At 43.1% G+C, this 15,189-nt stretch overlaps 1 protein-coding gene across 1 annotated transcript; it reads left to right on the forward strand.

Annotated features, from left to right (window-relative positions):
- The first annotated feature begins 13,410 nt into the window (after positions 1 to 13,410).
- Positions 13,411 to 15,006, forward strand: LOC139461316 (mucin-2-like). Its single transcript, XM_071242939.1, has one exon. The coding sequence runs from the start codon at positions 13,411 to 13,413 to the stop codon at positions 15,004 to 15,006; it is 1,596 nt and encodes a 531-aa protein (XP_071099040.1).
- Positions 15,007 to 15,189: the final 183 nt, after the last annotated feature.

Genomic DNA, 15,189 nt, shown 5'->3' on the forward strand with positions numbered 1-15,189 from the left:
AAACGGGTAATTCGGTGAATGATGGCATGATCAATACCAGGCTATTCAGTCTATGATGGAATGGTCGAATCCAGGTAAGTCAGTGGTTAACGGTATGGTCAGCTACAGGTAAGTCAGTGGTTTATGTAATGGAGACTCTGAGGTTTTGGTAGAGAATGTAAAACCTCAGGAGGAGGGAAATCCCAAGTGGCGATAACCCCGAGGGATTTCCCGACTGCCAAGGTTTAACATTCTCTACCAAAACCGAGGAGGAGTGTTTAATCCAGCTTAGAAACCGTTAAACGTTTAGAATTACTGTAAATTTAATTGTCTCCCATTTAGGGCACTATAACGGGGATTTACTACCTCGCTATTACCAGGATAAGCGTATAGAAAGAACCCGAAACGTGCACGTGGGATACATGCGGTAAGAACACGTGGTTGTCTTTCTCAGTTGAGTTCGAGATGTCGAGCGAGGAGGATAGCGGAGACCTATTTCTGGAAGTAAGCAAGCAGCAGATTTGCGAACAAACTGGTAAGTTTAGTTCAATGTATAGGACAGTCCTTTACCAATATTTTATGATTATCACTGTTTCGAATATTATCTGTGAATAAAATGAAACGCCCTTAACAAGCGTATAGAAATGGTTAATTTTTACTATAAAAATGTATTTTGATGTAGCCATATTTTCTAAAGTGGCTTAATGCTTTATAGATGTTTAGAACATACGGTTGTATACTTTGTTGTAATTAACTATAACACATTTTTTAGGGGAACCGGTGTAGTGCTGTCCGCATCTACTAACGCACCAGCGACGATCTAAAGTCCAAGGCTGGAAGGTCTATCCCCAAAAGGGTCTCTCTACTTTACATTTAACTTTCATTAAAGGATGTTACTGGCTGTTGTTTTCTGTTGTCTTTGTGCAGAAGTCCGGGTTGTTGCCTGTAAGTAAGACCCTGTGAAATCAGTGTGTATCGGGAATGTATTTTTTTTCCAGTGGCGAGACCTGGTATGGAGGTCTTACCTTTTTACAAAGACCCTTAAATGAGGTTTTACTAAATTTACAAAAAACCTCATCCCAGGGTTTTGGTAAAAATGTAAAACCTCTTCCCAGGTTTTACCATTGGCAGAAAACGTATCTTTTCATAATGGCGATACCAACATTATAGGTTTCTAAGGTAAGGTCAGCTCCAGGTAAGTCAGTGCTTGATGGCAAGGTCAGCTCCAGGTAAGTCAGTGGTTGATAGTAAGGTCAGCCACAGGTAAGTCATCGGTTGATGGTAAGGTCAGCTCCAGGTAAGTCAGTGGTTGATGGCAAGGTCAGCTACTGGTAAGTCAGTAGTTGATAGTAAGGTCAGCTCAAGATAAGTCAGAAGTTGATCGCAAGATCAGCTCCAGGTTAGTCAGTGGTTGATGGCAAGATCAGCTCCCGGTTAGTCAGTAGTTGATGGCAAGATCAGCTCCAGGTATGTCAGTAGTTGATGGTAAGTTCAGCTCCAGGTAAGTCAGTAGTTGATGACATGATCAATACCAGGTTATTCAGTCAATGATGGCATGATCGACCCTGGGTAATTCGTTCAATGATGGTATGATCCACTCTAGGTACGCCAGTGTTTGATGGCATGATCAACTCCAGGGAAACCAGTAGTTTATGGAATGATTGGCTCAAGGTAAATCAGTGGTTGAGGGCATTATTAACTCCAGATAAATCAGTTGCTGATGACATGATCAACTCCAGGTAAATATGCAGTTTAAGGCATGATTGAGCGAGTGAGTGAGTATGGTTTTACGCTGCTTTTAGCATTATTCCATCAATATCACGGATGGGGACACCAGAAATGGGCTTCACACATTGTACCCATGTCTGGAATTGAACCCGGTTCTTCGGTGTGACGAGCGAACGCTTTAACCACCAGGCTACCCGACCGCCCTTGAAGGCATGATCAAATCCAAGTAAATCAGTTTTTGATTGAATGATCAACTCCAGGTAAACCAGTGTTTAATGACATAATTAACTCCCAGTAAACCAGTGGTTCATGACATGATCAACTCCGGGGAAACCAGTGATTGTTGAAATGACCAAATCCAGGTAAATCTATGGTTGCTGCCATGATCAACTCCAGGTAAATCAGTGGTTGTTGACATGATCAACTCCAGGTAAATCAGTGGTTGTTGACATGATCAACTCCAGGTAAATCAGTGGTTGTTGACATGACCAAATCCAGGTAAATCTATGGTTGCTGACATGATCAACTCCAGGTAAATCAGTGGTTGTTGACATGATCAACTCCAGGTTAATAAGTGGTTGATGACATGATCAACTCCAGGTAAATCAGTGGTTGTTGACATGATCAACTCCAGGTTAATAAGTGGTTGATGACATGATCAACTCCAGGTAAATCAGTGGCTGTTGATACGATCAACTCCAGGAAAATCAGTGGTTGGTGATATAATCAACTCCAGGTGAATAATTGATTGTTGACATGCTCAAGTCTAGGTAAATCAGTGGTTGTTGAAATGATGATCTCTAGGTAAATCAGTGGTTGCTGACATGATCAACTCCAGGCAAATCAGTGGTTGATGACATGATGAACTCGAGGCAAATCAGTGGTTGTTGACATGATCAACTCCAGGAAAATCAGTGGTTGGTGATATGATCAATTCCAGGTGAATAATTGATTGTTGACATGCTCAAGTCTAGGTAAATCAGTGGTTGTTGACATGATCAAATCCAGGTAAGTCAGTGGTTGTTGACATGATGATCTCTAGGTAAATCAGTGGTTGCTGACATGATCAACTCCAGGTTAATCAGTGGTTGTTGAAATTATGAATCCTAGGTAAATCAGTGGTTGATGACATGATCGACTCCAGGTAAGTCAGTGGTTGTTGAAATTATGAATCCTAGGTAAATCAGTGGTTGCTGACATGATCAACTCCAGGTTAATCAGTGGTTGTTGAAATTATGAATCCTAGGTAAATCAGTGGTTGATGACATGATCGACTCCAGGTAAGTCAGTGGATGTTGACCTGATCATCTCGAGGGAAATCAGTGGTTGTTGACATGATCAACTCCAGGTTAATCAGTGGTTGTTGAAATTATGAATCCTAGGTAAATCAGTGGTTGCTGACATGATCAACAACAGGTAAATCAGTGGTTGTTGACATGATCAAATCCAGGCAAATCAGTGGTTGATGACATGATGAACTCGAGGCAAATCAGTGGTTGTTGACATGAGCAACTCCCAGTAAATCAGTGTCTGCTGACATGATCAACAACAGGTAAATCAGTGGTTGCTGACATGATCAACTCCTGGTAAATCAGTGGTTGATGACATGATCAACTCCTGGTAGATCAGTGGTTGTTGACATGATCAACTCCAGTTAAATCAGTGGTTGGTTACATGATCAGCTCAAGATAAATCAGTGGTTGATGACATGATGAACTCCAGGTAAATCAGTGGTTGTTGACATGAGCAAATCTTGATAAATCAGTGGTTGTTTACATGATCAACTTCAGGTAAATCAGTGGTTGTTGACATGATCAACTCATGATAAATCCAGTGGTTGTTGGCATGATGAACTCCAGTGGTTGATGTAATTAGCAACTCAAGGGCAATTAGTGGTAGATGTCAATAGCAACTTCAGCTACATCAGTGGTCAATTTCCTGAAACGTGTGTTCAAATGGCAGCTAAACGCGTGACAGACGGGTTCCACACAAGTGAACAATGATGTGCACACATGTTTTCATCATGCGTCTCGAGGAATAGGCTTCATGGCAATGTTTATGGCATCATTATGTGCGATGAAAACTTTGGGATCGAATCTAGAATGAAGTCGATGTGATGAACAGTTGCGAAGTGAGTCATAGTGCATGGTGACCTCGAGGTACTTCATATCACTGCAGGTATAGTAATGTCACCAAGCCTCAGCGTGACACTGATCCAGATCTGACACGTATTGCAACACACGAATATTCATGCTAAAGTGCAACACATGATTAAACAATTGAATTTTAGAGCAGTTTTAGAAATAAACTATTGCTGGAATCATTCAAGCAAATCTGCAACGTAGTTTCTGGGGATGAATGGTGGAGCTAACGTGCCCTAACCATGCACTTGCCTCTACTTTGGTAGAATATGCCTTTCTCTATTGTGCTTACGTCTTTCTTACTGGGCAAATATCTACAATTTGCTATTGCATAGTCGTAGTAAACGTAAATGAATGCTTATAATCTCAATGTCAATGTGCCCCTAAACAAGGACACACTAGCGTTCTTATTGGTCACGCTTAGCGACCTTGATAACATACTCACAAAGTATCTTTATCAGAAACCGCATGGTGACAGCCCATCCCTACATCACATTGGCTCCATGAGACATTTTACTAAACATTTAGCAGTAGTACTTACAATCATTTATTTTCAAAATTACATCCAACTTTGCTTTTTATTATTTCACCACTTGTCCAATTTAAAATTTTAAGCATTATCTACACCAAACACTGGACATGGTAGTCTTTGATGCGCGTAGCTATTACAATGGCAATACCACAAAGACTCTAGTGGTCGATACCTGGGAGCGGCGTTGTTATCAACATTCTGCTCGTCACTACAACAAACGGTGACCTGCTATTTCACTGCGGGAGCGTCAAGTACAAGGTCCAGCGAAGTTTATCTGTTGAGTCCCGCCATCATAAGACATGACCCACTTGTGATAACTGCTGGGCTATTCATTGTCGTATTGTGTTGCACTCGCCTTACTCAGTGACACCTACTTTCACCAACGATTCTGTGTGTGTTTTGATTCTTAGAGATTGATATAGTGCCATGCATACACTTAATACAGGGATGATGATATATGCAATATCACATTATGTCGATTGCTCAGTCACATACACAAACATGTTACGTACACCCTCTTGTGATGGTATCCGTGGCCAGTGTGCATCTCTTTCAAACCTGACACTGTTGCCATATGGAATGGCTGATGGGCTGTGACAGATGGATCCTTGGAAGTTCTTACGGATATTCTATCATGACATTACAACAAGACCACCTTCCCACGCACAAGCCACCGGAAGAAGCTGGGGCCTCTTTGAAAGAGGCTAAGAAACATAAATCTGGTTAAGGGTCTACTTGAACACAGAAATCAGAGTCTCCCTCAGTGTCAGACTTATTCACCAGCTAATAAGTTTATCTGCATGCGCACTAGATCTATGTTGCCCACAGCGATTTCACGTATGACACAATACGTCCCTCCAGTAGAGAGGACCTGACCAGCAGACGCCTGGGGTTTGTTTAATTGTTTGTTTGCTTGTTTGATGTTTAACGCCGCACGCAGTAATATTCCAGCCATATGACGGCGGTCTGTAACTAATCGAGTCTGGACCAGACAACCCAGTGATTAATGTCATGAGCATCTCGTTAGTCGCGGCTTATGACAATCATAGTCGCCTTGACAGTCGGTACTTTTGAAGTCAAAGATGCAGTATGATAGTATGACATATATGCTTAAGGTGGTTAAGGAGAGTCAAATGGTTAATTGAGTACCCCGTCTTCTTCTGGTAGTGTATTCATATTGTTTTGCAAATTGACCACTGTGTCGATTCCGATATATTTGTACGCAAAAGAACTGAGTGTGAAACCAACTAACAACAACTGTTTACAATTGCATTATTCAATAGAGTGGTAGTGCAATATTCAATGGTAATGTAATATGATGGCAGTAGTCATATCAAATACAAAAATACAGTGGTGATAGCAAAAGTCAGTGAAAATAATATATACGCTTAAAAAACAAACAAACACAGAAGGATATTTTTGGCCATAAAAGCAAAATTAACGAACCAAGAGGTGCAAAACGAAGAGGTTTAATGTGTTATAATGTCAGTGACCAATTTCCCAAATCACAATGATCACAACAAGGACATGCAAACCATTTGTCGGGAAAAAACGCACCTGGTGCATTAACAAAAGGGCCATGGAGCTGCACGTACTGTTTCTTGATTGCCTGGCATCTCGATCGAACAGTGACAGTGACAGTTCAACAAGATGCCAAGATTAACAGAAGTGCAAATAAACAACGTCATAGGTCACTTGCAGGCAGGGAAATCCCGATCAGCTGTAGCCAGGGTTTTCAATGAAGCGCCCAGCACCATCACGATGCTATGGGATCGGTTTCAACAGCATTGGTAAACACCTGATCGCCCAAGGACAGTACGACCTTGAGTAACCGACCCGGCCCAAGATCGCAAGACCACAGCCACCTCAATCGCATCCCAAATATCCGACCAGACCGTACAAAACCGTTCAAGAGCAGCAGTTCTACGAGCAAGGCGTCCTCTTCGACGCGTAACAACGACTCAATTGGTGTCGTCAACACAGGGTATTGCCTCAACTGCGATGGAGAGATGTCTGGTTCAGCAAAGAATCAAGATTTCTACTCCGTCGAGGGGATGGCAGAGCATGGGTCTACATACGTCGGGGAGAACGTTACACCAGAAACTGCGTACAGGCAGTGGAAAGGTTTGGTATGTGTACCGTTATAATGTGGGCGGCTATCTCTCATCATTGCAGGACAGGGTTCAACACAGCACTTTATATGTTTTCCAGTACATACGCTCAAGCCCGTTTTTTTATGAATGAGATAATTACCTCTTGGGGCAAACAATAAAACGGGTCCTCTCAGGGTCCTGCGCTCTGGGAACTTAATGGAGTCTCCATGTGCATGAGAGTTGTGTAAGCAAATGAACACGCCAGGTTGTTTTTACACCACACTGATATTGACAGTTTACCAGAAGATTGGCGATAAGTTTTAAATAAACCATTTAAAATTATTACGGATTTTATTCAAGCAAGGCACACTTATGAGATTTCCCACCATCGAACTGAAGCGTTTTCACACGCAGTTTGAGAGTAACAATAATTTGTTAATGACCATGTGTTTCACAATACAAGATTATGTGAAGTTAATTTCACATAGCAATATATATCAAGTAAATAATTTACTATTGTTATTGTCAATATAATGTTCACATCGCATTCGAAATTCAAATCAATCCATTTAACTGAAAACAGTGACTTACGTCTTCCCCTTCCCAATAAATGAAGTTTATCAAATTGTATCCTTTACCTTTTCTTTGCGTTGATAGAGATTTCTTGCATCGATGTATCAATACACCATCAATATATCAGCATCCATGAATGCTTTTCCAGTTCCTGCCTGGGACTCTCGCTCATGTCAATTTTGTAATGAACAATGATCGGGATGTCCAAGCTATCGGAACCATGTATACTACAGCTGGTTTGCCGAGCTAACTGGTGTTTGAGTACCCCCTTCTATGTATAAACAGCGGATTAGGCGCTCGCGATTCACCACCGTGACCCCGCGCCTCCACACCCAACTCCGTATCTCCCCATGCGGTGTCAAGACCAGTGAAATATCATGATCTTTCAAATCATTTGGACTTGATACGCAAAATATAAACATGCATCGACGTGCACTGACTACGTATTTTGCTGATATGGTAGTCATAGAGAAGGGCATAGTTCAAACAGAGCGTATTACGAGCTTTGTTTTGACTGTGCTGTTGTGTATGACACTGGATGCTACCAGATTATGCTGAAAGTTGGGTCACGGTGGCATCTAAATGAGTGGTTGATGGCATGATCAACTTCAGGTAAATGAGTGGTTGATGGCATGATCAGCTTCAGGTAAATGAGTGGTTGATGGCATGATTAAATTCAGATAAATGAGTGGTTGATGGCATGATCAACTTCAGGTAAATGAGTGGTTGATGGCATGATCAACTCCAGATAAATGAGTGGTTGATGGCATGATTAAATTCAGATAAATGAGTGGCTGATGGCATGATCAACTTCAGGTAAATCAGTGGTTGATGGCATGATCAACTTCAGGTAAATGACTGGTTGATGGCATGATTAACTTCAGGTAAATCAGTTGATGATGGCATGATTAACTTCAGGTAAATCAGTTGATGATGGCATGCTTAACTTCAGGTAAATCAGTTGTTGATATTATTATCATCTCATGTAAATCAGTGGTTGATGGCATGATCATAAAAAATGTGACACAACCCTTTCCATATTCATAAGACATTTCAGCTAAAAGCAGAGTCGATCGTACGATGCTAACTGTACCATGTGCATGTGTTTATGCATCACTATCAAATTGTGATGATACCAAGTGTTCGCAAAAAGGTGAGCGTATTCTGCCCCACCGGTGGCACCTGACACAAACACATGCAAAAGCAAGTCAACTCTTCACCAGAGGAAAACGGGAGCATATGGTACATGTCAAATAGGGAAATGCATCGGACATCTTTTCTGTAACTGATGCGTCACATTCGGAAATGTCCCTAATATTTATACTATAAACGTTTCTAAAGCTTTACTGAGGCCGTGAATGTTGTAACCTTGATCAAACAACTTCTGAGCAAGGGCTGTATGACGCTCTTTATAATCTTTGAAGAAAGAGAATGCTCGATTGTATCTCAAAAGTTGTGAAATGTAAACCCTAAAGGCTGCTGTAATATTGTTTGACATCAATGGAAAGTTGAAGTATGACATATTCCTATTAAATCGTGTAGTTGAAATTGACCAATGGTGATCAGTTTACTGTTATCTGTCATCAAGGTATAAACAAGTAACGAATGTTTGGTAAAAGGTGCTGCTGCATGGCAATAATGCCGCCGCCATGATGGCCCAGTCCCGTCCTTCACATCTCACTGCCACCTAATGTGAGCGGGAGATGTGTCACAGCATGCTTCAGGTTCTTTACACATCCAGCTGAGAATATCTTATTTAAGGTTAGACGAAATATATGGTTGGTTGGTTGGTTTTTTAACGCCTCACTCAACAATATTCCAGCTATATGACGGCGGTCTGTAAATAATCGAGTCTTGACTAGACAATCCCGTGAATGATATCATAAACATCGTTCCACGCAATTGGAATCGATTACATGCATCAACCAAGTCAGCGAGCCTGACCACTCGATACCGTTTATCGCCTTTTTACGACAATCATAGAAGCCTTTTGCGGCAAGCATGGGTTGCTGAAGACCTATTCTACCCCGGAATTTTATGGGTCACGAAATATATGGACCTGGTTCCTAATATCTGTTTACATGTATTATTAGTCTGAATTATAACGCCATTGAGGACGCCAATTTCCCCTTATTACCAACAATACTGTATTATTGAGGAAATAGTTATTCATTACAACCCGCAAGCTTCACTTTGAGTAGATTTTAGGTGTGGTATGTTAAAGTGAAAAGCATAGAAGAGTACATAGCAAGCTGTGTTCTACCAGGATGTACCATATTTACATAGCCTCAATGTGTCTCTTTGTTTACTTAATGCTTTCATTGTTCATGAGTTAGGAAACATGCCAGGTACACCAGCTAATGACAGCACATTTGGCTCATAAAACACATGGGAGGCAATCTAAACAGTATCTTAAGGTATTTAACTTGATTGCACCCCATGTAATATTTATGAATATGATTAAAGATAACGTTTATTATTTTGGTTAATTTCAGAACTAAAAAAATAACTACACTTGCTCTTCTTACATATATATTGAATCTTAAAAATCAGATTCGTGAAACAGGTTGAGTTAATTATACAGCTCATATTTGGACTATCTATCTATATATATATATGTCTGTCTGTCTGTCTGTCTGTCTGTGTGTCTGTATGTATGTCCGTCCGTCCGTCCCTTCCATCCTTCCATCCTTCCTTCCATCCATCCTTCCATCATCTATCTATTTATCATTAATGGTACAATAGACTCTGCTTTTCACACAAATTTCTTGTGAATAGCGAAATGGTTTTGTCGCTTATTTTTATTCATAATGTCAACATCAACTGATTTGGCTGAAAAGGATCATGTTATCAACCACTGATTTAGCTGAAGTTGATCATGCCATCAACAACTAATTTAGCTGAAGTAGATCATGCCATCAACCACTGATGTAGCTGAAGATGATCACGCCATCAACCACTGATGTAGCTGAAGATGATCATGCCATCAACCACTGATGTAGCTGAAGATGATCACGCCATCACCCACTGATGTAGCTGAAGATGATCACGCCATCACCCACTGATGTAGCTGAAGATGATCATGCCATCACCCACTGATTTACTGGGAGTTGATCAAGTTATCAACCACTGATTGAGGTGAAGTCGATAAAGTTTTCAACCACTGATGTAGCTGAATATGATCATGCCATCACCAACTGATGTAGCTGAAGATGATCACGCCATCAACCACTGATGTAGCTGAAGATGATCATGCCATCGCCCACTGATGTAGCTGAAGATGATCAAGTTATCAACCACTGATTGAGGTGAAGTTGATCACGCCATCACCCACTGATTTATTGGGAGTTGATCAAGTTATCAACCACTGATTGAGGTGAAGATGATCACGCCATCACCCACTGATGTAGCTGAAGATGATCATGCCATCGCCCACTGATGTAGCTGAAGATGATCAAGTTATCAACCACTGATTGAGGTGAAGTTGATCACGCCATCACCCACAGATTTATTGGGAGTTGATCAAGTTATCAACCACTGATTGAGGTGAAGATGATCATGCCATCACCCACTGATTTATTGGGAGTTGATCAAATTATCAACCACTGATGTAGCCGAAGATGATCATGTCATCAACCACTGATGTAGCTGAAGATGATCAAGTTATCAACCACTGATTGAGGTGAAGTTGATCAAGTTATCAACCACTGATGTAGCTGAAGATGATCATGTCATCACCCACTGATGTAGCTGAAGATGATCATGCCATCACCCACTGATGTAGCTGAAGATGATCATGCCATCAACCACTGATGTAGCTGAAGATGATCACGCCATCAACCACTGATGTAGCTGAAGATGATCATGCCATTTACCACTGATGTAGCTGAAGATGATCATGCCATCACCCACTGATGTAGCTGAAGATGATCATGCCATCACCCACTGATTTATTGGGAGTTGATCAAATTATCAACCACTGATTTAGCTGAAGTTGATCATACCATCACCCACTGATGTAGCTGAAGATGATCATGCCATCAACCACTGATGTAGCTGAAGATGATCACGCCATCAACCACTGATGTAGCTGAAGATGATCATGCCATTTACCACTGATGTTGCTGAAGATGATCATGCCATCACCCACTGATGTAGCTGAAGATGATCATGCCATCAACCACTGATGTAGCTGAAGATGATCACACCATCACCAACTGATGGAGCTAAAGGTGATCACGCCATCAACCACTGATGTGGCTGAAGATGATCATGCCATCACCCACTGATGTAGCTGAAGATGATCACGCCATCAACCACTGATGTAGCTGAAGATGATCACACCATCACCAACTGATGGAGCTAAAGATGATCACGCCATCAACCACTGATGTAGCTGAAGATGATCACGCCATCAACCACTGATGTAGCTGAAGTTGATCATGCCATCATCCACTGATTGATTGGGAGTTGATCAAGTTATCAACCACTGATTGAGGTGAAGTTGATCACGCCATCACCCACTGATTTATTGGGAGTAGATCAAGTTATCAACCACTGATTGAGGTGAAGTTGATCATGCCGTCACCCACTAATTTATTGGGAGTTGATCAAGTTATCAACCACTGATTTAGCTGAAGTTGATCATGCCATCACCCACTGATGTAGCGGAAGATGATCACGCCATCAACCACTGATGTAGCTGAAGATGATCATGCCATTTACCACTGATGTAGCTGAAGATGATCATGCCATCACCCACTGATGTAGCTGAAGATGATCATGCCATCAACCACTGATGTAACTGAAGATGATCATGCCATTTACCACTGATATAGCTGAAGATGATCACGCCATCACCCACTGATGTAGCTGAAGATGATCACGCCATCAACCACTGATGTAGCTGAAGATGATCATGCCATTTACCACTGATGTAGCTGAAGATGATCACGCCATCACCCACTGATGTAGCTGAAGATGATCATGCCATCAACCACTGATGTAGCTGAAGATGATCATGCCATCACCCACTGATTTAGCTGAAGATGATCACGCCATCAACCACTGATGTAGCTGAAGATGATCACGCCATCACCCACTGATGTAGCTGAATATGATCATGCCATCAACCACTGATGTAGCTGAAGATGATCATGCCATCACCCACTGATTTAGCTGAAGATGATCATGCCATCACCCACTGATGTAGCTGAAGTGGATCATGCCATCACCCACTGATGTAGCTGAAGATGATCATTCCATCACCCACTGATTTAGCTGAAGATGATCATGTCATCAACCACTGATGTAGCTGAAGATGATCAAGTTATCAACCACTGATTCAGCTGAAGTTGATCATGCCATCAACCACTGATGTTGCTGAAGTTGATCACGCCATCACCCACTGATGTAGCTGAAGATGATCATGTTATCAACCACTGATGTAGCTGAAGATGATCATGTTATCAACCACTGATTTAGCTGAAGTTGATCATGCCATCACCCACTGATGTAGCTGAAGATGATCACGCCATCAACCACTGATTTAGCTGAAGATGATCACGCCATCAACCACTGATGTAGCTGAAGATGATCACGCCATCACCCACTGATGTAGCTGAATATGATCAAGCCATCAACCACTGATGTAGCTGAAGATGGTCATGCCATCACCCACTGATGCGTCAGATTTAGAAATATCCTCCACATATTTTTTTTGAAATAAGGCAATGAATGCTGTAACCCTGCTAACACTTTTGAGCAAGAGTCGTGTGATGTATAATCCATATGCATAAAATATCATTCTTTTTAAAACTGAGGACAGGAAACACATCTGAAGGACAACGGCTCTCAATAGAGAAAACATTATCCTGAATGTAATATGTATTAAACAATATATCAGTAACGTACATCATCTAACTTAAACAAATAATCCCCTGCCATGAAGAAAACACTCAGTATAGCTGTCACAGTCACTATGTTTTAAACTATTATCCACTTTTAGAGAATTTTGGGAAAAAAACTTTTGCCAGGTTCATTCATGCATATTTTCAACATCGGGAAGATGTCAAAACCGTTTGTAGACGACTCATATTTCCAGTTTCTTCAGCTATGGTGAGCTAACATACTCCAAATTCCTACGGATACATGAATTGCCTCTACCTTGGTTTTACATATTGTATTCGACCTTCGGTTGTCAACTGTATTTATGGTTTCCGTAGCTGACAAATATACACCATGGGTTATATATCGTTGTGATACGTGACTATTTAAAATCGATATGTCAATATGTCCCAACAACAAGGAAACAACGATCGCGACTGGGTAATCCGCTCTGATAAGAAATGACAACGTGTTTCTCATGGTTGCCTTGACACAATCTAATACGCACACACTGCTCTACCCCACCACTCCTCTGTTCTACCCCACCACTCCCCTGCTCTACCCCAACACTCCCCTGCTCTACCCCACCACTCCCCTGTTCTACCCCACCACTTCCCTCCTCTACCCCACCACTCCGCTGCTCTATGCCACCACTGCCCTGCTCTGCCCCACCGCAGCCCTGCTCTGCCCCACCACTGCCGTGCTCTACCCCACCACTGCCCTGCTCTCCCCTACCACTGCCCTGCTCTACCCCACTACTTCCCTGCTCTGGCCACCTGCTTTACCCCACCACTCACCTGCTCTGCCCACCACTGCCCTGCTCTGCCCCACCACTGCCGTGCTCTACCCCACCACTGCCCTGCTCTGCCCCACCACTGCTCTGCTCTACCCCACCACTGCCCTGCTCTGCCCCACCACTGCCCTGCTTTACCCCATCACTCACCTGCTCTGCCCACCACTGCCCTGCTCTACCCCACCACTGCCCTGCTCTACCCCAACACTCCCCTGCTCTACCCCACCACTGCCCTGCTTTGCCCCACCACTGCCCTGCTCTACCCCAACACTGCCCTGCTCTGCCCCACCACTGCCCTGCTCTACCCCATCACTGCCCTGCTCTACCCCAACACTCCCCTGCTCTACCCCACCACTCACCTGCTCTGCCCACCACTCCCCTGCTTTACCCCATCACTCACCTGCTCTGCCCACCAATACCCTGCTTTACCCCATCACTCCCCTTATCTGCCCCGCCACTCACCTGCTCTATGCCACCAATACCCTGCTCTGCCCCGCCACTCACCTGTTCTATGCCACCAATACCCTGCTCTGCCCCGCCACTCCCCTGCTCTATGCCAAAACTGCCCTGCTCTACCCCGCCACTCCCCTGCTCTGCCGCACCACTCCCCTGCTCAGCCCCACCACTTCCTTGCTCTGCCCCACCACTGCCCTGCTCTCCCCCAACATTCCCCTTCTCTGCCCCACCACTCCCCTGCTGTATGCCACCACTGCCCTGCTCTGCCCACCACTCCCGTGCTCTGCCCCACCACTCCCCTGCTCTGTCCCGCCACTCACCTGCTCTGCCTACCACACCCCTGCTCTGCCTCACCACTCCCCTGCTCTGCCCCACTACTCCCCTGGTCTGCCCCACCACAGCCCTCCTCTGCTCACCGTCACCCTCACACTCAAATTGCACACCTCCCAACTCAAGATACACTTCTCTCACTCAATCTCACACTCCTCACACTCAAATCTCACACCTACCGATTCAAAATACACTTTTAACAATCAATCTCAAGCTTCTCACACTCAAATCTCACAAACCCAACTCAAGATACACTTCTCACACTCAATCTCAAACTCCTCACACTCAAATCTCACACCTCCCGACTCAAGATATACTCCTCACACTCAATCTCAAACACGACAACTGTGGAGGAAGTATCGAATTTCTGTTCAACTATGGGTACTGTTGCTACTGTCGGCTTCTTTTCTGCATGTTATCCACTGTGACCGCGACCCCCCTCCCCGTATACCTGAAGAATACACCTACTACGTAACGGTAGACAAGTTTACATGAACAACTGGACAACCTTATAAAACAAGAACCAATAAATGCTCATTTTGAATATGTCCCATGTTAACTTTGTGTTGACATCAACCACAGCTGCTGAAAGTGTTACATTAGGGGAGAGACGTTATCAGTGGTTCATGTGCTCAAGTCTAACCTGTTCAAGTACAACATAGATGGGTGATTCCAGTC

This window comes from Haliotis cracherodii, unplaced genomic scaffold, assembly GCF_022045235.1.
Source record: "Haliotis cracherodii isolate W230 unplaced genomic scaffold, xgHalCrac1.p SCAF_14, whole genome shotgun sequence".
NCBI classification, from domain to species: Eukaryota; Metazoa; Mollusca; class Gastropoda; order Lepetellida; family Haliotidae; genus Haliotis; species Haliotis cracherodii.

Excerpts from the sequence above, each read along its gene's own strand:
- LOC139461316 (XM_071242939.1), top strand. The coding sequence starts at position 13,411 with ATGGTTGCCTTGACACAATCTAATACGCACACACTGCTCTACCCCACC.